General features: G+C 51.7%; 1 protein-coding gene across 1 annotated transcript; it reads right to left on the minus strand.

Moving 5' to 3' along the window:
• Positions 1-4,818: 4,818 nt before the first annotated feature.
• Positions 4,819-26,118, minus strand: Ciao1 (cytosolic iron-sulfur assembly component 1). The gene is made up of 5 exons (XM_084606270.1): positions 25,865-26,118; positions 14,751-15,017; positions 13,546-13,634; positions 12,423-12,691; positions 4,819-5,253 (listed from the first exon to the last, which is right to left on the minus strand). Exons 1-5 carry the CDS (start codon positions 25,995-25,997, stop codon positions 5,013-5,015), a joined length of 999 nt encoding a protein of 332 aa, XP_084462396.1. The 5' UTR covers positions 25,998-26,118; the 3' UTR covers positions 4,819-5,012.
• Between the last annotated feature and the right edge of the window lie 139 nt (positions 26,119-26,257).

Genomic DNA, 26,257 nt, shown 5'->3' on the forward strand with positions numbered 1-26,257 from the left:
AAGGCCAGCTATGCTCAGGTGCCGGATTCGTGTTGGTTTGAGTGCTGGGCAGTCCCACAGCAAGTGGTCGACGTCGGCCTCAACATCTTCGTTTTATCAGTTGAAATGTGATACTCAGCTGCAAGGATACATTGCCAGGATTTTCGGCACATCGATTCCAAGCAGATGCTGATTTATTGAGCTGACTTTTTACAGTTCACGTGCTGAGCATGAATATCCCGCAGACGCGGGCGCGCCATGCTTCAAATGTTCAGGGTTTGCCATGAACATACGCCTCACTGGTTTCTTGAAATGTTTTAGCTGTTCCCGTAGGCCTGCTCTAACATAGCAGTACCTGCTGCTAACTCCATAAGAACTCCATATGCTGACGTGCCAAAACTAGTCTCTTCCAGGTGTCATCCGGACATCCTAGTTGTCTCTTACTTCAATTTCTGAGTCACGTGCCAGGTCTTGGTGATGCGAAAGACCTTATGAAGCTGTAGAGTTTGGCGTTGACACACTCTTAATTCAGCTAATTACTAGCTGTTAATCGGTTAAATGGTTGTGCTTATCGAAATGCTTATTTCGCAGTGACACTGGTGCGTGGGTGGAAACTGCTGAATACACTTGATATCTGGCTACAAGACAGCCGGAAAACGATTGTCTGTGTTAGCATTCTCATTAACTAATGAAACTGTTGATAGAAGAAGCGTTAATCACCCAGCCCTAATTACTCCATGTAGCCACTTCTTTGCAAGGTGGCTTTCACTGCTTGCAGCTGATGCCCCAAATGACCGATGCACGACACATCTGCGTCAGTGAGAACTATATATACATGTATAGTGAACAACTTTTAATATTATTACGATCCACGAAAGCCGGTTAACTGCGCGACCCTTTTAGTGTCCCTTAACCCACACCGTCTCCTTGAGGATGAAGCGTGGCTGCAGCTGGGTGCGCCCGCAAACAGCGCAGGACACGCGGGAGTCGGTGAACTAATCCAAGGCAAAACAATGGACGCCCTCCATTGACGCACACGATAAGCGACGAGAGCTGCCGAGTTATCACAGACGCACGTTCCGAGCAGCATTCGTAGCAGGTCTTTTAATGGAAAGCAGCCACGTCGTTTCTCCCGAGTCCCGAGCTCTCTATCGCATATCGATAGCAAGCACCTCTAAGTAAACGGGACACATCATGTCAATACACAGCGTGTCGCTAGAGCAAGTGGTTCTTGAACACTGAAACGACCGGTGCCTACAGGTGGCATCGCTTAAGTAGTTAACAAAAAAGGCGCTTGAAACGCCAAGCGCAAAGGTCCGCATGGTTATTGAAAGAAGGTTATCACGGTTTTAAAGAGCAGATTGGACGCCTATACAGCGCCGCCTCTCTTTCCTTTGCGCGCTGTGACCGCGCTGATTTGGTAACGCGTACTTTATTATTCTGCGAGAACGGAAGGCGGTGTTACTTGAATATGCAACAGCTTGAAAATGGGCTCTATTACCTCTTTTTAGTGCGAAAGCACTAAGCAAATAGCACGATGAATTTTTGCCGGTTTCCGGCTTCCGTCCGCTTAAATGACGACTAGCTTTGCAATTCATGATTATTTCTATGATTTGCTATGTGTGACCGTGAATGGCTTGCATGATTACCGCGACCAGGACCATGATGAAAGCCAATTAGGCCTTATAAACTAATTAAACCAGTGTGAAGCGCAGGTTAGCAAATGACATCTTGGAATAATTACGCCTTCATAACCCCTACAGTCTGAGGCAGACTGTAAGACTAATTGGCCTAGCAATGTCTAAATGTCTGTTAGGTCACATTAGAGTCGTACACGCTGCTCTGAACACACATTGGTCGTAATTACACCTTCTTAAGCCTAGTTAAGCATAATTAGGCTTAGCTAAGTCTAACAAACCTAAATAAGCCTATTTATGTAGTCTAAGCGTCAAGTTTTCGCTGTTTGCAATATGACTAAACCAGTAATTTATATTTTTTGCTCAATGTTGCGCCCTGCCTACGCTGTAGTGGCTATGTTGGTCCAAGTGTTCGGCACCTCCAACCACATGCGAAATACTTTCAGTAGATGACGCGCGCGCGCGCGCGTGTGTGTGTGTGTGTGTGTGTGTGTGTGTGTGTGTGTGTGTGTGTGTGTGTGTGTGTGTGTGTGTGTGTGTGTGTGTGTGTGTGTGTGTGTGTGTGTGTGTGTGTGTGTGTGTGCGTGCGCGCGTGTGTGCGTGCGTGTGTGTGTGTGTGTGTGTGTGTGTGTGTGTGTGCGCGCGCGTGTGTGCGTGCGTGCGTGTGTGTGTGTGCGTGCGTGTGTGTGTGTGTTTGTGTGTGTGTGTGTGTGTGTGTGTGTGTGTGTGTGTGTGTGTGTGTGTGTGTGTGTGTGTGTGTGTGTGTGTGTGTGTGTGTGTGTGTGTGTGTGTGTGTGTGTGTGTGTGTGTGTGTGTGTGTGTGTGTGTGTGTGTGTGTGTGTGTGTGTGTGTGTGTGTGTGTGTGTGTGTGTGTGTGTGTGTGTGTGTGTGTGTGTGTGTGTGTGTGTGTGTGTGTGTGTGTGTGTGTGTGTGTGTGTGTGTGTGTGTGTGTGTGTGTGTGTGTGTGTGTGTGTGTGTGTGTGTGTGTGTGTGTGTGTGTGTGTGTGTGTGTGTGTGTGTGTGTGTGTGTGTGTGTGTGTGTGTGTGTGTGTGTGTGTGTGTGTGTGTGTGTGTGTGTGTGTGTGTGTGTGTGTGTGTGTGTGTGTGTGTGTGTGTGTGTGTGTGTGTGTGTGTGTGTGTGTGTGTGTGTGTGTGTGTGTGTGTGTGTGTGTGTGTGTGTGTGTGTGTGTGTGTGTGTGTGTGTGTGTGTGTGTGTGTGTGTGTGTGTGTGTGTGTGTGTGTGTGTGTGTGTGTGTGTGTGTGTGTGTGTGTGTGTGTGTGTGTGTGTGTGTGTGTGTGTGTGTGTGTGTGTGTGTGTGTGTGTGTGTGTGTGTGTGTGTGTGTGTGTGTGTGTGTGTGTGTGTGTGTGTGTGTGTGTGTGTGTTAAAAACTATTTCAGGGAGGAAGCTTGAGGCACCCGGGGCAGCCTCTCGCAATCATTAGGTGGGCTCCTCATTACAGGAGCCCATTGGCGACCGCCGCGGCTCGGGCTCGGTGTACCAGGGCCTTCTGGCTTGCCAGGTCGGAGCAGCCGAGCAGGGCTGCCTCCCAGTCCTCCCGGGTGGGGTTGGGTTTGGGGGCGAGGTTCGGGTTTGAGTGGCATGCCCATACCATGTGCAAGATGTCCGAAGATTTCTCCACACAGCGCGGGCACTTTCCTGTGTGAGTGAGTGAGAAGACTTTATTTACACCGACATGGACCTCGGGGCAGGGGCTCAGCCAGGGGAGGGTCTCCTTGCCGGCTCTCCTGCGCCGTGGCCGCAGAGAAGGTCTTGCAGTTAGCCTCCTCCTCCAGGCGTAGGACGATCTTTTGTTCATCCATATTTGGGCTGCGGATGTAGGACTCCCAGGTATTTTGATCAAGGGGATCAGTTTGTTTAGCTCTCTGAGAATCGGGGCATTGCCAGATTAGGTGATTTTGACTCAGAGGTACGTTGCAGAGATTGCAAGCCTCTGGGTCCCCTGTCAACTCATTATGCAGAGTAACATGAGGAAAGAGACGATTGTCCTGAAGTTTTCGCCAGGCCCTGCATTCTAAGGGTATTAGGGACCTATCTAGTGGTGGATAGATCCTTCTGTTAAGTCTGGGAGTCTCAGAGAGCTCCTTGTAGGTGATGAGGGGGTCTTTGTCTCCGGGTAGCGGTGTCTTTATGGCTGCTCGGGTGTATACATCTCGAGCGAGGCGATGGGCAGCCTCATTGCCTGGTAGACCCTCGTGAGCTGGAACCCGGATGACTGAAACCTCCCGGTTTAGCGGGTGCTTTCTCAGTAGACTGACCGCCTGCTTGGAAATTAGGCCTTTGCCGGAGTTCCTTACAGCCGCCTTATTATCTGAAAGGATAGTTCTGGCTTCAGTGCCTGTACATGCTAACGCTATCGCAGCCTCTTCAGCTATTAAAGCGTTACGCGTATTATAGATCCAATAACTTTCCGGGAGTGGTTCCCATCTACCACTGCTATGACCGCGGCCCCTTCTAGCCCGCAGGCAGTATCGCAATAGGCTGATTCCTCAGGAGGGTCGTTTATTAGTTTGCTTTGAATAAATTTTGCTCTATGTTGTCTTCATTCCTTGTCATGAATCGGGTGCATATGGCATTTTCCTGTACAGTCAGGATCAAAGTGTTTTAAAACTACCGGGCACAGCAGCGTTTTGGTGTAAAGACGGAGGAGTGTGCGTTCCTCCACCTTTGTAGGGCCCTTACAAGGCTTGGGATAAATTGCATGGCCGAATTGAAATAATTCAGTAATTTCTCGAAAAGTGAGGGCCGGATTCTTTCGGGATCCGTATCAAAGGGGTCTGAAGGCTTTGCCCGGAGAGTGAGCGTGCGGGCGGCGGCGTCTGCCGTTTCATTGCCTTCGAGGCCATGTGAGCTGGAGCCCATACAATCGTTCGAGACGCGCGGGCCCCGAGGTAGTCACTGTTTTGAAGGATGCAGTGCGCAAAGAGAGGAATGTACCCCTGTTTAATATTTCTGCAGGCCCCTCTCGAATCGATGGCTTACTTGTTGAGAGCCCGCATCAGTTACAGCAACCAAAGCAGTTAATATACTACTGAAACCTCAGGCCAGGACATGTTCGCTTGTCAACGACAGTGCGCCTAGAAAACGAATCTGGGACCACAATATGATCAGGCGAAATTAAAGCAGTGATTACAAGGTAAGATGATGAATTACCCAGAAGGAAGAAGTCTTGTCCGAAACGGTTGGAATATACGCGTATTTTACTATGACAATACTATAACACACTTTTATTTCGTGATACGTGGGACCGTGTCCTCTTGCAAGTGAATGCAATTTTCTAAAACGTTTATCCGATTTTTTTTTTTTTTTTTGCACGCGGCAGCAATGTTATACAAACAATAGACGATAAGTTTATTAATAGACCTTCTGTACATAGCTACTGGACGACCGTCGGTGGTGGTGGCTCGACCTGCCAGATACGCACACGGCCTCCGTCACCCGCCGAAGCAAGCAGGCCCGGCGAAGCTGGGTTCCAGGCGACGCAGTTGACGTCTTGTTCGTGCGACTCGTGGCACGCAAGCCGCCACTGGGGCTCTCCCGAGCCAGGCTGTTCCTCAATGAAGACGCGAACGCCGTTGTCGCCGCATCCTGTGGCCAGCAGACCCGTGAGCGGACACCTGCGTGCCACAGGAAAGGTTTGATTAGCAGCAGATGCGCCATAGAAAAGACAATGTTGGCCTTCTGACATCCTTGTTAGCAGACCACCAGGTTACACGCTCGGCCGTGTGTGTTTCGGCAGGGCACGCATTTACGCTCTACTGAATTTTGAAGTCGCAAGTACTGACACAGGAAGTCATAACTAAACAGTACAAGTGGCCCTCGCAACGAGGTTTGCATAAAACCGCCTTTTAGAATAAGGTGACCCTATCAGTTATACTAGGATAGCGGGATACCGATGCGGCAGTGCGTGTCCATAGAATGCTGCACTAAAAGGGGCAATAGGGTGGCGCTACTAGCTAGTGTCCTCCCTATCACATCTGACCCTATTCTAAAACAACCTAAGAGCTTTGCTTCAATCGCCAACTTCTCGATCCGTCAATTTTTGACCGCGGTTGTACAGGGCGCAAGTCATACGTTTTATGCGGCGACACTTGGCGCAGTGCCACCGGCGAAGCATCGCATTATCACAGTGTCTGGACGTTGTCACAGCGTGGGTAGGTCACGCTGTCTATGTGATGGCAATTTCCACTGGCCGATTGGAGCTTGAAGCCCGAACTGGAGCTGGGAGCCCGAACCGATCTTGGCCGACCAATGAAATTCAATATCGTCAACCCGGAGCAGAGAGCTTCGGTCGGGGTTCGTTATGAGCGGACGTGTGATGCATGAGCTCCGTTGAAATAATCTGTTTTGGCAGATTGGAGCTGTGCATCATCAAATGTTCATGATCAGCGGGCTCCCTTCTGCACTCGGCATCGCCAGGAACCTCCAGCGAGCGTGTGAGTGACTTTATTTTCGGCGTTGAACCTGTTGGACTCTTCGTAAAGCGGGACAAGTGCTAACCCTAACAGCCGTGGAGACGCAGGGTAGCGACTGCGGATGCGCGGCGTGGAGTTCGCGCAAAGCTGAGCAGCGTTCGCTCAAAGCCAGCCTGTAGCTCTGCCAATGGAGCCTTCCGGGGCGTCTCGCGGCAGGGCTCGCAAAAGCAAGGCTGAGGTCACCACAGCCAGGAGAGCCCTGAGCGCGTGCCGCCCGGCGATTGAAGAGTGCTCCGATCTGCTTCAGCAGTTCCTTGTCGCTGCCCAACGGAAGATGCTGGCGACCCAGTCAGCGGAGGCCGCCAAGAACGCACTCCGCTCTTTGCGCTCGTCCAACATCCCGTCTGCTATCGTCACGCGACACGGGCTAAGTGTATGCGCCCCCGATCAAGCCTTGCGCGGCGCACCAGAAACAGAAAAGGCACAACCAGACACTGTAGTTCCCACTTCAGTGCACAACATGGCGTCCCAAGACGAAGACGCAGGTTCCGCAATGGATACTTCCGTGTTGCGCAAGAGGCGGCGTTCGCCCAGCCCCAGACGAAGCGACACTGACAGTCTAGAGGCAGCAGGTGGCAAGAAGGAGGCCCACCGGCCCCCTGATTCTGGCTCCTTCTCCCGCTTTACCCCACCGGAGGGACTTGCAGGCACAGTAGAAGCCGCTCCAGTCATGGGCATATCCAGCACCCTGCCTGCTGGAGCGATGCCTTTGGTGCAGCAGGAGCGACCGGCAACCTCCAGCACCTGCTCCACGGCGGAGACCAGCACAGAACGGCAGCTGCCTAGCGCGTGTGCCCAGGCAGCAGTGGACCCCACCAACCTAGTGCCTTGGACAATCAAGACAACCAAGGCCCAGCGGCGCCGTCAGGCGGCCCTCCGTAGGGCTGCGTCGGCTGTGGTGGCCCCCACCGCGCTGCCACACAAGACGGTGCTTTTCCGCCCTGCAGTCCGAGGTACTGGGTTCACCAGAGAACAAGGCTGGGACCTGGCGGAGGAGCTTCATCCACGTTCTGGCGTGCTAGCAGTGCGCGTGAACACGCGTCGCAACGTAGTGGCCGTGGACGTGGCCGACGAGGGCAATTTCAATGCCCTCTTGGCCACAACGGTCATCCGTGGCCTGCCCGTGCGGGCCAAGGAACCAGCCCCGCTCAACGAGTGCAGCGGGCTGGTATTTGGTGTCGACACCCGCCGCACGGCCGAACAGCTCCTTGCAGCGGTGGACTCTGCTGTGACAGTGAAAGCGGCCTCATTGGACGGCAGCACCCTGAGGCTCAGGTTCGCCGCTACTGCCCCGCCGCCACATATATCCATCCACGGCCGGGTCTTGCCGGTCCGACCATGTCGTCCTCGCCCACTACAGTGTGCTCGGTGTTTTAGCCTGGCCCACGCAACCGAAGCCTGTCTCGCCATGGAGCGTTGTGCCCGTTGCGGCGGGCCACATCCAAGTGCGGAATGTGCCAGAGCCAAGCCACGGTGCTCAAACTGTGGAGGCCGCCATGCTGCCACGAATCCAGTCTGCCCTGCGTGGCAGAGAGAGAGGCACGTGGCCACTATCCTCGCGACGTCAGAAGTGCCCCTCTCCCGGCGGGCCGTTCGCGCGGTTGTCTGTGAGGGAACTACTCCTTCGGGTGGCCAGAAGCACCAGCGTGCTCCCAGCTATGCGCAAATGGCCTCCCGTGGCGTGCACCAGCGCCCGCCCCAGCAGCCCCGACAGGACCAGGGACCGCGCCAGCAGCAGGGGCGTCAGCAGCGGCCATGCCAGCAGCAACGCCAGCAGCACCCCGGGGGCTCCCAGACCACAGCTCGCACCGCACAACCCATTTTCGGTGCGGGCAACATCCACACCACCTCTCCGGACGAGCGAGATAAAAAGATCGAGCAGCTGATGGCTGCAATTCGCGTCCTCGCCCGGTATATCCCGGAGGACTCTCCCGACAGGCGCGTCTGCTTAGAAGCAGCAGGCGCCTCCTTACAGGATGTCCAACATCATGGCTAGTCGCCGGACACCTCCCCGAATTCCTTCCATCCTGCAGTGGAACGTACGTTCTCTTGCCGCGCGCTATTCAGAGCTGCGCTTACGAGTGTCTAACGAGTCTCCTGAGGTTGTAGCGCTGCAGGAGACGTACGTTCGTGCACAAGAGGGGGACCCTCAAATGCGGCTGCCCGGCTACGTCGGATACCACTCCCCGACAACCTGTGAGGAGGTTACATGTGCTGCAGTGCCGTGCAGTGATCCCCAGCACAAACCAGGGAAATCTCGGTGCGCGGTTTATGTGCGGCGCGATGTCCAACATGTCCTCGTTGACTCGGCGGCGGCGACGAGTGATGTGCAGGAGTGTGTTGTTGTTACAGTCCGCATACGTGGTGTGGACACGTCTGTGGCTAGTGTTTACGTGCGTCCAGCTGTGCAGTGGAATGCCCAGTGGTTCAGTGCAGTCTCTTCGTGTTGTGCCACCCGACAAATCATCCTCGGAGATTTCAATGCCCATCATTGTGCGTGGGGAAGTGCCCGAAACACCGCGCGAGGAGACGACCTACACGCCATGGTAACACAGCTGGAACTCACACCGCTGAACACCGGCGAGCCCACCTTCCGGCGACGCGGCACACCCGGCTCCTGCATAGACGTCGCGTTCGCGTCTAGCGGCATCGAGGCGACCTGGAATCGCGCACCATCACTTTGGGGCTCTGATCACTTCTCTATCCTCATTGAGCCCACTGCCAAGGAAGCTCGCGCCACGCGCACTTACTCCATTGTCAACTGGAACCGCTTCCGCAGCGAAGTAGAAGCCGCAGCTACGTCCGGCGCGGATTTCTTCTCCAGTCTCGTCCGTAGCGCGTTCGCAGCCACTCGCCGCGTAGAGGTTCGGGCAGGGCAACCAACGCCCGACAACAAGCTGCTCGACCTGAGACAAAAACGCGACAAAGCTGAGCGACGAGCACGGCGGACGGACCGACCAACTGACTGGACAGTATACAATCGGCTGGACGCAGCAGCGAGGCGGCATTCCAACAAACTCTACCGCCGGCAGTGGGCATCGCTCTGCAGGAAGATGGAGGAGGACTGTAGCTCGCGGCGGCTCTTTACCACCCTGCGACGCATCACAACGCCACAAGCGAACCCGCAGCCGCTGGCCGCTCTCGCCATCTCTAGCGGCCTTAGCTACGAGGAGCTAGCTGAGCGGTTCGCGGACCGCTTTGCGCCGCAAAGCCCCGTGAACGCAGGCAGCCAAACTTCACCTCTGAGTCCCGGAGACAGAGCCAGCGCTCCTACCCCTGGTGACCCTTGTGATGCCCTCTTCACAGTGACAGAGCTCAACAATGCGCTACAGCGCTGCCACCGTCGCTCGGCGCCAGGGCCGGATGGGGTGACCTACCAGATGCTGCGCAACCTGGACGCAGATCAACGGCTGGTTCTCCTGCAGCAGATCAACCTAGTGTGGGAAAGCGGGACCCTCCCGGAGGACTGGCGCACGGCAGTCGTCTGCCCCATCCTCAAGCCAGGACGCCCACCAACCCAGCTCGCGGGATACCGTCCAGTGGCGCTAACATCTGCGGCTGGTAAGCTCATGGAACACATGGCTTTACATCGCCTTAACGAGCAGGCTGCGGCGGCGGATTTGTTTGATGAGCGGCAGACGGGCTTTCGCGGAATGCGGTGCACTGCGGATTCCATCTCCGATGTTGTCAGCGCGCTCGAGCACGCGAAGGCAGTGAGGCAGGTTGCGTTGCTTCTACTGCTGGACGTGTCGGGCGCGTTTGATAACGTCTGCCGCGCTCCCATTCTCGCGACGCTTGAGAGGGCTGGCGTGGGCGGACGCTTGCTACAATACATTCGGAGCTTTTTCCAGGCGCGCTCCATGCGCGTTCGCGTGGGGGGTGCTCTCTCGGCGCCTCGCCCGGTCGGGCTAGGCGTGCCGCAGGGCTCTGTCCTGTCACCTTTTCTGTTCAATGTGGCGATGTCGGTGGTGCCGGGCTGCCTGCCTGCAGGCTGCCGGCATCATGTGTACATCTCCATATACGCAGATGACATTGCTCTGTGGTGCCTGGGACCGCCGGGCGAGACAGCACGGGTGCGCGCGTGCCTGCAGGCAGCTCTGACGGCGGTGAGCGACTGTTTGCGCGGCCTAGGTCTCTCGCTCAGCGCGGACAAATCCGTCGCAATGGCCTGTGTTCCGAGCTCGCGCAAACGACCACCGCCGCTCACACTGGACGGGACCCTCTTGCCGTGGCGACGTTCGGTGCGGTACCTGGGGTTGGACATAGACCAGAGCCTTTCCTTCCGACCCGCGGCGATCAAGGCCTGCCTGCAGATGAAGAGAACCACCGCCGCCGTACACAGGCTCACTGCTCGAGGCCAGGGCATCTCCCAGCAAGCAGCGTTACGGCTGTACAACTCCGCGGCTCTGGGGGCAATACTCTACGCGCTACCGCTCGTCACACTTCGCAAACCATGCTGGAAGAAGCTAGAGGTCGAGCATCGCAAGGCGCTCCGCATTTGCCTCGGCCTTCCTCAGAACTCTCAATGCGCAGCTACTTTGGCCGAGGCAGGTGCGTGGCCTTTACAACTTCAGGCCACGCGGCGGGCGCTCCGACACATCGATCGCCTACAGCGCGCAAAGGACGGCGGCCCGCTATTACATCGGTTGCGACATCATCGCCACTCACGCATGGGAGCGGCGCTGCTCGAGTACGAGCAGCTCACCAATGCAACGCCCCCCTACGACCTCTTCTCGCCCTGGCCCGCTGCTACGGAGGTTCAGCGAGAGATTGTCGGAATCGCGGGGAAACGCACCACACCGCCCTGTGCAGTGCAGCAGCTGACCAGAGCCGTCATCTACGAGGAACTCCAACACCACCTCCTCGTTTACACCGACGGCTCCGTGGCCAGAGACAGTTGCTCGCTAGCAGCGGCGGCTACCATCCCCGCCCTGCAACTGCACAGACAGCTGCACCTGTCATACCTGGGTTCTTCCACCACGGCGGAGCTGCTGGGCCTACGCCTAGGCCTGGATCTACTGCTTGAACTGACTCCGCCGCCACCCAGGTGTGCCGTGCTATGTGACTCCCGCGCTGCCCTCAGCCGCCTTCGAACCACCGGCCGGGGAACTCCGCTGCTGTGCCAGATTCGCGCACGTCTCAAGCACTTGGCGGAGCGTGGCTGCGCTATACGGGCACAGTGGATCCCCGGGCACTGCGGCATAGAGGGAAACGAACGTGCCGACGAGCTCGCGACCGCAGCACATGAACTCCCTCCTAGCGACGAGCAACTCGCTTTGGAGGATGTGCGTGCGGTAATCGACGATCACCTCCGGACGCAGCACCCCGACCCACGCATCGCAAGAGGTGAGTGCATTCACAGTGTCAGCGGCCGCTCGCTGACTCGGCTGCAACGCGCGATGATCCTCCGTGCACGCATTGGATGTGTGTGGCCTGGGGAACGACGGATGCGCCACGGACTTGCCAATAGTGACGTGTGTGACGGCTGTGGCGAGGTAGAAACTCTCGAACATCTTCTACTGCGCTGCACCGCGCTAGCCGAACCACGACGTGAGTTGCTGGCGGCTTACAGAGCGCAGGGGGTAATCCCGGACAGCGTAGCTGTGCTCCTGTGGCCGCCGGGCTGTGCGCGCGCCCGCGAGCGAGCTCACGTGAGCTTGTGTGAGTACATCGAACAGGCGGGCTTGATGACCCGCCTATTTCACCTCGCCAGATAGTGCGCGCTGGGACTGAACGCTCCACGTGTGCTATTTCCCACAATAACGGCTGATCGCCCACGACAGCCGTCAGTGTTTTGTACAGTGTGCAAGTGCGTGCGTAGTGAACAGTTGCCTGGACGTGGAGCTATTGCGGAGGCCCGCCCGACGTGCCAAGTACTCAGTGACCTAAGACATTTGCGGGTGGGCCTCATGCAAACTACTGTATACTGTACCATAGTGTATATATTTCTTTTATTTTTACCTACTCTTTTCTTTCTCCCTATCACTCACCTCTTTGATTTCCTCTACCTTCTCCTCGCTATCCCTTTATTTCCGCCGCCCCAGTTCAGGTGCTTCAGATATAAGATAGCAGATACCGGGGCTGGCAAACATCTTTTCTTTCCTTTTGTACATACAATAAATAACCACTACAAACCCGGAGCAAGAAAACCTGCACCTGGAGCGAGCAGTGGAAATCACCATGAGTCTCCCGCAGCTCGCGCTGCAGCCTTCGCGAGCCTCAAAACCGCGCGCTCGAGTGTTACCGTTATGTGTGGCCCGCCCCGTACATAACAGTCCATCGAAGTGCACAGGATTAAGATCACCGCTCACCAGGAGACGCTGTACACGGGCCGCGAGTGCAGGGTGGAAACCGTGCCCTCGCACTTCCAGCGAGCCTCGGCCGCGGGCGCCCCCTGGAGGCGGCTCCAGATGCGCACGCTCCCGTCGGCGCTGGCCGAGGCGAGACGGCGACCGCGGCCGTCGAAACAGACTGACCACACGGTGTTCTGGTGCTCGGTGAGGGTGCACACGCACTCCCAATCGTCCAGCTGCTCGGCGTACACGCGCACGCTGTTATCGTAGCTAGCGGAGACCAGTTCCTGCGAGCGAAGCATGAAATGAGGGTACGTTACGTGCTCAATGCAAGCATTTTGTTTCTTCGCATTCCAGCAGCTGCTGGCGACAAGTTACCCACCACACAAGAACTTCAGGGACGGCATGCTAACGCTCATTTGGCCAGCGAATGCCCCAGAAATAAACGAAGGCGTAGGATTACAAACGGCGAAATTAAACACTCTTTTCCTGCACTTGGAGGTGAAACACAATGAAGCTTCGTATTTTTTGAAACGCAATGTGATCGATCATTTTCCAGAAGTCATCTGCAGAGCCTGTATAGAGGCACCCCAAAAATAAACACGACTGTCACACCTACTCCCATGCACCTGTAGGCGCAGCTCCCGCATCGAGCATCAATATGCGAATGATTACATAGCGTACTCATTACATCATTACTGATTACATCATTTATATAATGATGTGCAAAAGCCCCTCCCCTCTATAACGCTTCTTGTAAGCCCTGAGGGTACAAATAAATAAATAAATAAGTAGTACGAAGCGAGCAGCAAAATCTTCGCTCGCGGACTCGGAAAGGTTGCACCGTTATAGTAGCTCAGAAGATAACCGCCGCACGAGCCGGTTTCGTGTGCACAATCGATGTTTCCTCATTTGCATCCTGCGACTTTCTATAGCTGCACACTGCGTAGCTTTTGTACACTGGCCTCTCTTTAAGACAATTACAACTCGTGCAGCATGCAAGAACAGTATTACATTTTGTTTATTATCTTTTCAGCTGTAAGAACTAGACTTTCACGCATATCGTTTTAGGCGGCGCTCCTTCTGTCAGGCAGCGTGGGTCGCTTGCGGATAGCGCTTCAAAACGACCGTGTTCTTTTACCTCTTCCGTAGGATGCCATACCACAGTCTTGACATCCTGGGTGTGGCATGTCTGGACGGATGCGCATTCGTACTCGTCAGAATCGTCCACTGCGAAAAAGCAAAACGCTTCAACACAAAACTCTCAAACAGATCCTTCGAGCACTGGGCCCTCGTCTGGCCAGCGCATTGTCAATACAGAAAATGAAAGGAAATTAAAAGTTAAATGTTGTGCCCTTAGAAGGCTCTGTGCTGGGTGTGGCCAGCCGCTTGTCATTAAAGAAAATTAAATCTTATCCTGCTAGAGTGCTCTGCCCCGAAGGTTCTGTCCGTGCCGGTAAAGCCGGACGCTTTGGAAGGTTGCTTGTCGGAGAAAACTACCAGAACGCCCCCGTTCGCGTCTATGAACAGTATATGATTGAGCGAAGTCCGAATAACACAACGCACTACACTATTTCTGCTCTGCAGTCCTGTTATAGCAGGCAACTACACGGAACTAAATTCGTCCGGATCCCTCCAGTACGACGCCTCTTCCTTTCTTTACTTTATCTCTTCTCCCACGACGCGGTTCAGTTTTCCGCCAGATGTGAAGCAGATGCTGCGCCTTTATCTTCCTGAAAAACAAATTCGCTGCAGAATTTCGGCGACACGAATCTCAAGGAGTCGCAAAAATGTTGGTACTCTCCAAAATCATCAAAATCCGCATGCAGAGGCACGGAAAATGCATCCACGTCGACCTGTTTCAGTTTGAGGGGACTTTTTCACGGCGGCGCGCCACCGCGCACTGCTCGCGACGCTCACTGCGCGGATGGAGGTCGTGACGTCGGCGATGAGCGAGCAGCGCTCGAGGTTCCCTCGTTCGTGCTATACCTAATGGTGCAGGAGAATGTTTCGAACTGCCGAAATTCCGCCCATTGTGCACAATTCACTTCAGACGAAGATTATGTGAATTTATATCACCGCTACGTCTGCATCATTGGTGATAAAAAAAGAAATCACTATTCTACTGTTTTATTACCATTGTTAGAACGGATTTTCAGCAAACCTCCTAACGCAGCGGGTAGAAAATACACGGCCCTAATAATCATGCTGAGTTCAAGTTTCGGCGATTACACGCATTGTTCTGGATGCTGCGCACTTGCGCTGTCTGCACAACCTCAGCGGCGAAAGCGAAACGTCACGCCTTCAACGACGCATATTGTACAACCAGAACACCAGTCAGCTCACCCTCCCAGATCCATACGGTCTTGTCCCGTCCGCAGGTGGCCAGGTGGCGCCCCGAGGGCGACCAGGCCACGGCCTTCACCTCGCTCTCGTGTCCCTCCAGGGTGGCCACGCTCTCCCAGGTGCGCGACTCCTGGTCCAGGCTCCAGATGCAAACGGTGGCGTCGAAGCTGGCCGAGGCGAGGCGCTTGCCGTTCGGGGACCACGCCACGCAGCGCACAGTGCGCCTGTGGCCATCCAGCAGCACGGCCTTGCACATCCACACGCCGCCTACGCAGGAATCATGCGTCACAAGCTGAGGCGCAAGCTTACACCTTTTAATCGAAAACCTCTATAGCTTCATGAGTGTGGACAGTATTTGCTCGTCCGCCGAGGGTGCCATGCCGTCACTGTCGAGAAATGAATTGATAAATAAAAGAATGGTTTTGTAAGGTAGAGGGTGAAAAAATGTGTGTGTGCAAAATTTCGCTGATGAGGAGTAATTAATTAATTAGAGCCAAAAAAGTCAATTCGACATCAAAATAGCCAAGGACGTCGATATAGCGTGCAGGCATCAAAAGTGTCACCGACTTCGAAATTGTGCAAAATACGTCAGAATCGTGCAAAAAAACGCGCAAAAACGTTGCAGCACTTTAAAAGGCCTCGTCATTGCATTGCAGCATCGAAAACAATCAAGGGTAAAAGAGGAAACAAGCAGTAAAAGAGAAAAAGAATAAAAACAGTAAAGAAGATAAAAACAAAGAGAGAAAGGGTAGAAATAGTAAAAAAAAAAAGAATTAGCAAAAACAGGAAAAAAAATAATGAAAAAGCAGCAAATGGGTGCAAATAGTCGCGGGAAAGACTTTTGTTTTGCCTTACCGCACTTAAAGGGCCCGTGAAAAGCTATTTACTAGAATTATAAAACGCGCCCTAGCAATAGGAATTCAATCCTCTCATCAAAACAAAAACTTTTTAAGCTATATAGTTTCATTAGCACCGAACATATGGCCGATCGAAAATCATGCTCATTCTCTCCTTCTCAACGCAGCCCACGCAAGTATGCAAGAAAAAAAAAAAGAAGAAGACAGGTCGCTTGTGAGCGTCCAATGAGCGGGCGCGCATAGTAACCCCACTGACGTCAGTCGCCCAAATCGGCTGCCAACGGTCGCCAGGATTGATTGGTGCAGTGGTAAGACGCCCGACTACTGTGCCGGAGTTCCCGGGATCGAATCCCGGCCTCGGCGGCTGCGTTTCGATGGAGGCGAAACGAAGTGGCGTCCGTGTGATGTGCGATGTCAGCGCACGTTAAAGATCCCCAGGTGGTCGAAATTACTCTGTAGCCCTCCACTACGGCCCCCTTTCTCTCTATCCACTTTCACTCCCACCTTCATCCCTTCCCTTTCGGCGCGGTTCAGGTGTCCACAGAACAAGTGTGACAGATACTGCGCCTTTCCCTTCCTATGAACCAACCAACCAACGGTCGCCAGGACCACGTTTTTAAAATTATTTGCAAATTATCGGCTCCACTTAAAGCTTTCAAACCTGACTCGAATACTCGCAAGGACCACCTCAGCGAATTGTTTGCATTAGAATTTCGTCCCAAGTAGCATCTCAGGGGCGCTTTAAAGGAGATCTAAGTGCCTCCAATGAAATTTTTTGCCAAACATATGCATGGCTGCCGGGAAGTATGCAGCTGTTTTCGCACCCACTGAGATTCTAGGCTCTGCAGGTGTTGGAACTCTATAGTTGGTGTTGGATGAAGACAACATCACCCATGTTCGAAAAGTACAGAGTAGCCCAGCTATTATTGTCTCTTATTTGGTCGGGCGGGCGGCAAAATGCACGAGTTCACTAGTGCGATGACATCAACAGGCTTTTTAAGCGTCACATGGCCCACAGCACTAATCCACAGCAGTCGCGTGTGGCCGAGGATTTCGGGTAAGCAACAAGATGTGCTGTCGCGATCATAAAATGTCGGGACGTGGAGGTGCATGGCCATGCACACTAACCTGCGTTACACGCCACCTAACGGCGAAGGCCCCAACTCTGATACCTTGCGCGCATCTCTGTGCCCCACAGTCGTTCGCACATAGTAACCGGCATCAGGTGACGCTTGGATAACTCACGCACCTAAACATCGTAAGTTGAGCGTCAGCCATTGTGATCGCCGAATGAGGCAGCACGGGACGGTGACTTTCGCAGAAGGGAAAAGCGCGTGCAAGCGTACATTTTTCGCTTTCTTCTTGCAATTACGTTCTTCAAAGGCGCGGTATCCGCTGTTGGTAGATGAAATGGTATCAAGGCTCCAAATGCCAAGATATTACACTGCTGTGATCACACTGTAATCGCAAAGGCGGCTGAGATTCCAAACAAAACGAACAAACAAATAATCATAATAATAGGGAGGACGGTGGGAATGAAAATGGAAAGAGAGAAATAGGAGCCGTAGTGGAGGGCTACGCAGTAATTTTGACCACCTGGGGATATTTAACGTGCACTGACATCGCACAGCACACGGACGCCTCTTCGTTCCGCCTCCACCAAAACGCAGCCGCCGGTGGTCGGGATCGAACACAGGTATTCCGGTACAGTACTCGGGCATCTTAACAACTGCACCATGATGTGCAAATTTTGTTTACGTGTGATCCCCGGATTAGGACAAATTTTTCTTTAACTACGAAGTTTCTGAGAAAGTTGTATAGCTTTCTTTTTTGGACGTCAATGAGTAATTACTCCCTTATTACAAATCTAATCCACCTCGGGGAATTCCCCTAAATATCCGACCAACACGATTCCCACTTCAAGTTATTAATTCGCTCTCGCCCTACCATCTGTTGTGCTGACCGTCCTAGTTACCCCAGTTGATAGAGCGACTGCCCCGGGATGGCGGCGGTCCCCGGTTCGTTCCCCGGATCTGGACGAATTTTTCTTTAACTACGAAGTTTCTGAAAAAGCTGTATAGTTTTCCTTTGTAGCCGTATTACTGCGCTTGGGTGGATTTCAAAGAGTAATTACTGCCTTATTACGATGCAGCAAAAATACTGCTTGACAACAGGTTCGTCAGCTACGTTCACGACGTTGTAGAGTTGAAACAACTCGCTTATTTCGAATGCTTTGGCTTAAACGGGGGCATGCTATAAAGCGATATGCTGCATGGTAACGCACATATGAATTATGCTGGAAACAGAAAGGTTTATGGGGTCCAACGTCCCAAGGCGACCCATGCTATGGGAGACGCCGTGGTGAAGGACTACGGGAATTTCTACAACCTGGAGTTCTTTAACATCGCACAGCACACGGGCGCCTTGCTTTTATTCTCCATCGAAGAGGCCACCGCGGCCGGGATTGTATCCTGCATCCTTGGGCACGGAAGTGAAGCGTCTTAACCACTGCACCACCTCAGAGGGCTTTTGCAACTGTTTTACTAGTAACGGGTTTTTTAGGCATGCTAGGATGTTTATCGCATATGTGACAGACGGCGCGCAATGTACTCAGAGGATAAAAGCTAGTTGGCCACACCTTCTTGGGACTCAAATGTGTAGCAGCCGATAATGGACTGGGCCCTGGGGCACCGCCTTGGCTAGGGTTGACTCGCTCTAACCAGAACAGCCTAGCAGGCGACGCTCACTCAGCCATTACCCTCGCATGTTTCTCGCCTTCGTCGCGACTTTTTTAAATGTTATCGCGCGAGCGTCAACTACCAGGAGGCCCGCGCGGCGGCGGAGAGCTTCGGGCTCTCTGTGCCGACGTGGGAGCTGCCCTCTACACCTGGCGCCTAGCCGTGTGTCCTCCAGGACCCCTACTGTGGGAAATAAAGTTTTACCAAACCAAACCAAACTACCCGGCTAAGGTGTCTAGACACCCTAGCTGTACCCCCAATTGTATGTAATAACAATAATTGGTTCAAGGAAAGGCGCAGCTGGTATCTGTCAGTCACACTTGTTCTCTACACACCTGAACTGCGCCGAAAAGGAAAATAGGAAGGTGTGAGCGAAAGCAGGAAGATGCCATAGTGGAGGACTACGAAATAATTTTGACAAGCTGGGGATCTTTAACATGCACTGACATCGCAGAGCACACTGACGCCTCTTCATTTCGCCTCCATCGAAACGCAGCCGCAGGCGGTCGGATCGAACCCGGGTACTCCGGAACAGCAGTCAGGCATCTCAACCATTGCGCCACCGCGACAGGGCTCCTATTGTATGTCGTACTAATTGCAAGCGCGGGTGTCCACCGAAAACTGAAAAACGGATAGCCCGCCGGGGTGGTGCAATGGTAAGACGCCCGACTACTGTCCGGAGTTCCCGGGTTCGAACCCGACCTCGGCGGCTGCGTTTCGATGGAGGCGAAACGAAGTGGCGTCCGTGCGCTGCGCGATGTCAGCGCACGTTAAAGATCCCCAGGTGGTCGAAATTACTCCGTAGCCCTCCACTACGGCTACTCTTTCTCTCTTTCCACTTTCATTCCCACCTTCCTCCCTTCCCTTATGGCGCGGTTCGGGTGTCCACAGAGCAAGTGTGACAGTTACCGCGCCTTTCCCTTCCTGTGAACCAATTATTATTATTATTATAGCACCTTCCTAAAAAAACTATCCCAAACAATGAGGATATTAAAAATCGCGGAATGCAAAGGCGGTGTTTAAGGCATTAATTTGTAATGTTATTATCTGGCGCATAATGACTAGCATGCCGTTATAAGACGCCACAGAATGTGAAATATCACCTGGTATAGTTATAAATTCACGTATTAACCGAGCCGTACGAGAGTACCTGCGTGGCCTAGGGTCAGCGTCAAAAGAATCTGTAAACGTTGGGTCAGCGAGCTGGAAGGCTGGATTTCCCGTTTGCCCTCCCATCCTCAAAGGCGAAGTCCAAGCTGTCAGCGCTTATACCACTCGCAAATGTCACGTAGTCTCGTGACGTCACACAACCCGGCGACCAATCAGTGTACGGCCATGTCGTCTCCCAACTGACACCTGCCAAAGCCATGCCCGTGATTTTTCGCACACAACGCAGAAGCCGACCACGCCGACGCCAGATTTTCTGGTGGATGGGTTCTTTAACGTTGTCGTGTTAAAAACTATGAGGCCACTTACGACTCCTTAAGACGGAATTATGCGATAACATTCAAGATCTCAGCTGCATTTATACTTTGCGTGTTTGCGCCAAAGCAGTAAGTGGTTATATATGCTGAAATAAAAATTAGAGGTAACTGCAGAAACTACATTGGAGAATGCGAAAGGATTAGCTATTCGCAACGTTTTTTGTCTTTTCAATTTTTAATGTGTTTATTTCGATTTCATTTTATTTTCCATTCTCTCCCACCTGTGCCTCAGTATATTATCTACACTGACACCCAGGCGACGCCGCAGTTGCAGAAGAAGCGGCCATGGCCCTCGCACTCGCACAGCCGAGCGTGGACACCGTGGTCACTGACTCAAAGACAGCCTACAGAAGCTTCCGCAGAGGGGTAATATCCTCCGCGGCCCGAGCCATTCTATCCAAGTGCAAGCCTCCGGGAAGAGCTATAGAGCTCGTGTGGGTCCCGGCTCACTCGCAGGTAGCAGGCAACATCATCGCAGACTACCATGCCCGAGAAATGTCAATCCGGGGCGAGAACGAGCCGGAAGAGCTACCGCATCCGGTTACCAGCTTTCGGGAAATTACAAGCATGTACCGAGAGGAAAGGTGCAGACTGCCAGAACCGCACCCCAAGCTCACCAGGAAACAACAGACGATCCTGCGCCGAGCGCAGGCGGGATCGCTTGCGCATCCCGTATTGATGAGCCGCATGTACCCTGCGGAACACGACATGCTCTGTCCTTTTTGTAAAAAAGAAAAGGGCACCCTGCCGCACGTTTTGGCAGAATGCAAACAACTCAAAACCCCCCCTCCTCCCCTTCCCGCCAACACCCCCAATCCCCAACCCCTTGAGCGATGGGAGACCTTGTTGTCCAGCCCCGCCCTATCGATCCAGCTCGCACTGACAGACAGGGGCCAGGAGCTGCTGGAAACATATGGGTCCCGCAACTAGGGAACCACCCCGTCTGGTGCAAGCATGCACCACCGAATTATTTCGGGCTTAATAAATGTTGATTCCTCCTCCTATCCGTGCCATTCTGTCTAAAGCTCTCACATCTCATCTGTCCACGGAGCTCGAGGCCGCATGTTGCGCTGCATCCCTGCCCCGTCTTGTTCCGATGGATCCCTGGACACTCGGGGATTGACGGCAATAAGCTGGCGAACCAGCTCGCCCATGAAACTCGTACTCGAAACCGGGCACCGCTTATCTCCTGACCCAGGTCCTTGGAGGGCGGGTCGAGACTATCTCTTCGCGCCACCCATTAGAGATCATTACAATGCTGCTCGCTCAGACCGCAAGCTCAACGACCAATAATAATAATAATAATAATAATAATAATAATAATAATAATAATAATAATAATAATAATAATAATCTTTATTTTACTACTACTACTACTACTACTACTACTACTACTACTACTACTACTACTACTACTACTACTACTACTACTACTACTACTACTACTACTACTACTACTACTACTACTACTACTACTACTACTACTACTACTACTACTACTACTACTACTACTACTACTACTACTACTACTACTACTACTACTACTACTACTACTACTACTACTACTACTACTACTACTACTACTACTACTACTACTACTACTACTACTACTACTACTACTACTACTACTACTACTACTACTACTACTACTACTACTACTACTACTACTACTACTACTACTACTACTACTACTACTACTACTACTACTACTACTACTACTACTACTACTACTACTACTACTACTACTACTACTACTACTACTACTACTACTACTACTACTACTACTACTACTACTACTACTACTACTACTACTACTACTACTACTACTACTACTACTACTACTACTACTACTACTACTACTACTACTACTACTACTACTACTACTACTACTACTACTACTACTACTACTACTACTACTACTACTACTACTACTACTACTACTACTACTACTACTACTACTACTACTACTACTACTACTACTACTACTACTACTACTACTACTACTACTACTACTACTACTACTACTACTACTACTACTACTACTACTACTACTACTACTACTACTACTACTACTACTACTACTACTACTACTACTACTACTACTACTACTACTACTACTACTACTACTACTACTACTACTACTACTACTACTACTACTACTACTACTACTACTACTACTACTACTACTACTACTACTACTACTACTACTACTACTACTACTACTACTACTACTACTACTACTACTACTACTACTACTACTACTACTACTACTACTACTACTACTACTACTACTACTACTACTACTACTACTACTACTACTACTACTACTACTACTACTACTACTACTACTACTACTACTACTACTACTACTACTACTACTACTACTACTACTACTACTACTACTACTACTACTACTACTACTACTACTACTACTACTACTACTACTACTACTACTACTACTACTACTACTACTACTACTACTACTACTACTACTACTACTACTACTACTACTACTACTACTACTACTACTACTACTACTACTACTACTACTACTACTACTACTACTACTACTACTACTACTACTACTACTACTACTACTACTACTACTACTACTACTATTATTTTTGTATTTTATTTACATTTATGGTATATTTGTACTTTTTAATCTTTTCACTTACCATCATTAAATATAATTATTATCCCTAATTACCATTATTTCTACATAGCCTACTAATGCTTTCGCATTTTAATTCGTTTACAGGAAAGGGAAAGCGCAGCATCTATCATACTTTCTCATCGGACACCTGAACCATCGTGGCTTCTATGTGTCCTCATTAATAATGCCAATTAATGCTTCAATAACAAAAGGAAGTAAGATTTTCGCCGCCCAGGTATCTGTTATCTCAATTCTTGAAGACCTAAACTGGGGCGGCGGAAATGAGATAGAGAAGAGACAAGGGAGAAGAAATGAGAGAGGTAAGCGATAGGGAGAAAGGACCAGGTAGAATAAATTAAAATATAAAACCATAATACACTATGTTACAGTAAATGGCAGTACACACGTTTGAGGCTCGCCGTGATTGTCTTAGTTCGCATAGCACTTCGCGCTACAAGCGGCCTCAGAGTCGTTGCCGCATTCACGCACGTCATTCAACGCACTCGGTGGTTGAGAACGAGTGGGACTCATGTGGATGGTGTAATTATTGGTCATTCATAGTCATGTGTCATATGGCATCACTGTCTCAACAAATCAGAGGACGCGGGATCGAATCCCGGCCTCGGCGGCAGCTTTTCGATGGAGGCGAAAAGCAAGGCGCCCGTGTGCTGTGCGATGTCAGTGCACGCTAAAGAACCCCAGGTGGTCGAAATTTCCGGAGTCCTAGACGATATAACTCAGTTAATCACGCCCCGCCGGGGTGGTACAGTGGTAAGACGCCCGACTACTGTCCAGAATTCCCGGGTTCGAACCCGACCTCGGCGGCTGCGTTTCGATGGAGGCAAAACGAAGAGGCGTCCGTGTGCTTGTGCGATGTCAGCGCACGTTAAAGATCCCCAGGTGGTCGAAATTACTCCGTAGCCCTCCACTACGGCTCCTCTTTCTCTATTTCCACTTTAACTCCCCCCTTCCCTTACGGCGCGGTTCAGGTGTCCACAGACACAAGTGTGACAGATACTGCGCCTTTCCCTTCCTGTTAACCAATTATTATTATTAACTCAGTTAATCACGGAATATCGTGCAGCAGAAGGGCGTTTTGACAGGATTTTGTTTGGTGTGTCTCAATTATTAAACATTATTCTTCTGTGTTAATTAGTCGGCCATGCTTCCAGACCACACATTGCATGTGTGCTGCAGCACTAAAAGTTCCGAAAGCACTGCAGAATCCGCAGTGGAGAAATGCGAAAGCCTGAGTGTTGCTGCCGCACACGGTACATGCATCGCGCGCCCCTTATCGAACACAAGCAGCGTTCCGTTGAACGCATCAAAATTCACCGGCGTTCTACAATTGGGTTGCAGGAAAGGAAAGGCGCAGTATATGTCACACTTGTTTCCGAATGGTCAAAGGTCAAAACGGCGTCAGACATCGGGGTTTCGCAAGAATGCGAGTAGTAGTGCTGCAGCACTAAAAGCATGTTTCTGTCACAGTAGGCCTCTTTGGCTCCTGGTTCAAAGTAGAGCAACCAGATCCCATGGGTCACTGGTATCCCCCGAACGCCACACTTACGACCAGGTCTCCAACTTTTTTCCACATGCAAGAAATGCAGGGCACAGGCGCCAGCGCAAATATTAAAAATGCGGAGACGACAAGACAGAAGCAAGGAGACCGTCCTGTCGTCTCCCTGGTTTTCATTTTTACGATTTCCCACCAACTAGCCTACAGCTATGGTGGCTGTACTACAGCCCCGCTCTTTTAAGTCACAGGCGCCAGCCCGGCGATGTGAGACAGCGCTTGATCTCGAAAGCTCGCACCACGCAGGACTCCTGACCAAGAGCTCCTCTAGCGTCATGGACTAACATGGGCAAGATTCATTTCTCGTGGGATTGTGCGTGCCTCCAGCGTCAACCGCCGAATGTGACCTTTTCTCCCCCACTCCGTCTCCCAAAATTAGGCCACTAAACCATCCCGAATCAAATTTAGGTTTTGAAAACATTTATTATCGGCTTAACGTGTTGGCGGGTCCTTGACTTGTTAGATGGCCGTCAGAGTATTCTGGCGGCGACCTTTGTGACGACTTATACTTGGGTTTCCAGGTCGGAGCTGAGCAGTAAGTCCTCCGGCCCACTTGCCCGGGTGAGCGAGCCTTTGGAGCGATTCTGGGGAAGGTGGTGGGGTGTCCGCAGGGCAGTCACAAAAGATGCGATCGACGATGGCTTTGCTTCCAGATTTGCTGCACTCCGGTTTGTATCTATCCGGGTACACGTGGCTAAATGTGGCGGGATTTGGAAGTGAGTTGGTTTGGATTAGCCATCAAAGTACTTAGTACTTCCGCTTCCTTCTTTAGGTCCTTGTGCGGAGGTGGAAAGGAGAGTCCTTCTAGCCTATAATCCTGATTCGAATAAAACGATTCAGTCAATAATTATAGCCTGACAATCACAGACCAGTGGTTAAAAAAAAAAATGCGACATGGAAAGCGCGGGGAGCATGCGCTAACAAATGTGCGGTTAACAAGCGCCACAACGGCGCATGCTTCCGAGAAATGCCTGCAGTACATCTAGACAATGCATTCACCACTTCAAAATATCGCGAACCAAATAGTTAACAAGAACAACAAGGCAGAACACCTGATGAGCCCCGGGCTCTAATTAACCGGCAGCTGCAGCGAGCATTCATAACGATGGTCGTGATTAGCGACACTAGCCATGGGCTAGCTTAGCAGTAGTTCCCAGGATTTACATTTTTTCACTTCCCCGCCGTGATGGTACAGTGTTTAAGATGCCAGACTACTGTGACGGAATACACGGGATCGATCCCGGCCGCCGCCGGCTGCGTTTCGATGGAGGTGAAACGGAGTGGCGTCCGTGTGCTGTGTTGGTCGAAATTTCCGGAGTCCCCCACTACGGCGCCTCTAATCGCCTAATTTGCTTTGGGATGTTAAACCCTACAAACCAAACCAAACCAAACCAAGCAATGTTTTGTTTTCAGGAGTGGACAAAGAGAGCATTCGAAAGCAAGTGTAGTACCTGCAATGAGCATCTTTCCGGGCGCTCCGGGAAGACTAGCACAAGATAACCGGCCCATCCTCACTTCGCAACAACTGCACGTGCGGTAAGTGCACATCAATAGCCTAGATCATAATGCACAGACAGAAGACCATCAGCTAATACGTGACGCTACATGACGATCCCTGGGCAATGTCACAGCCTGACGAGGCGCAGGTTGCAAAGAAATGTTTTACATCTTCGAAACGTAAAACTAACATCACATCAAAATATAAGGCATTCACATACAGTCAATTATCGCCTTGTTTTTTTCACGGCACCCCCATAAGGACGAGAAACGAATAATAAACCGCAGTGAGCAGCACATTACGTTTACCTTCCAGAGCCCATAGGCGAACGGTCTTGTCGCCGCCGCAGCTTGCCAAGACCGTGCCGGAGGGATTCCACGCGACACACCATACACGGTCTTTGTGGCCATCAAGCTCCGACACAAGTGTCAGTTTCATCATGTGAATCGTAACGAAGCAGAGACCGTATTTCGTCTTTCAGCCAGAATGGCCAAAACACATCATCCTCAGCACATGTTGACACCAAAGAGGCTTGAGCAGACAGCGTAGAAGACGGCTATGATCGGCTCGTAATGACATTTCCCGGCAATCTCCCGGAGAACATAAAATCAACGAACAATTAAAACTGCTGTTCTTGAACTATTTTAATACATTGTAGTTATTGGTGACAGCTGTATGCGATGGATTGTGGTTGGTTCTTT

Source organism: Amblyomma maculatum, chromosome 6, assembly GCF_055883805.1.
Source record: "Amblyomma maculatum isolate TAMU_Amacu chromosome 6, ASM5588380v1, whole genome shotgun sequence".
Classification (NCBI taxonomy): Eukaryota; Metazoa; Arthropoda; class Arachnida; order Ixodida; family Ixodidae; genus Amblyomma; species Amblyomma maculatum.

What these genes read in the sequence shown, in the direction of transcription:
- Ciao1 (XM_084606270.1), bottom strand. Translation starts at nt 25,997, where the DNA reads ATGATGAAACTGACACTTGTGTCGGAGCTTGATGGCCACAAAGACCGT. An exon ending in TATGGCATCCTACGGAAGAG is followed by an intron (nt 12,692 to 13,545) that starts GTAAAAGAACAC and finishes CTTCGCTCGCAG; the next exon opens with GAACTGGTCTCCGCTAGCTA. An exon ending in CCCGTGTACAGCGTCTCCTG is followed by an intron (nt 5,254 to 12,422) that starts GTGAGCGGTGAT and finishes TGTGGCACGCAG; the next exon opens with GTGTCCGCTCACGGGTCTGC.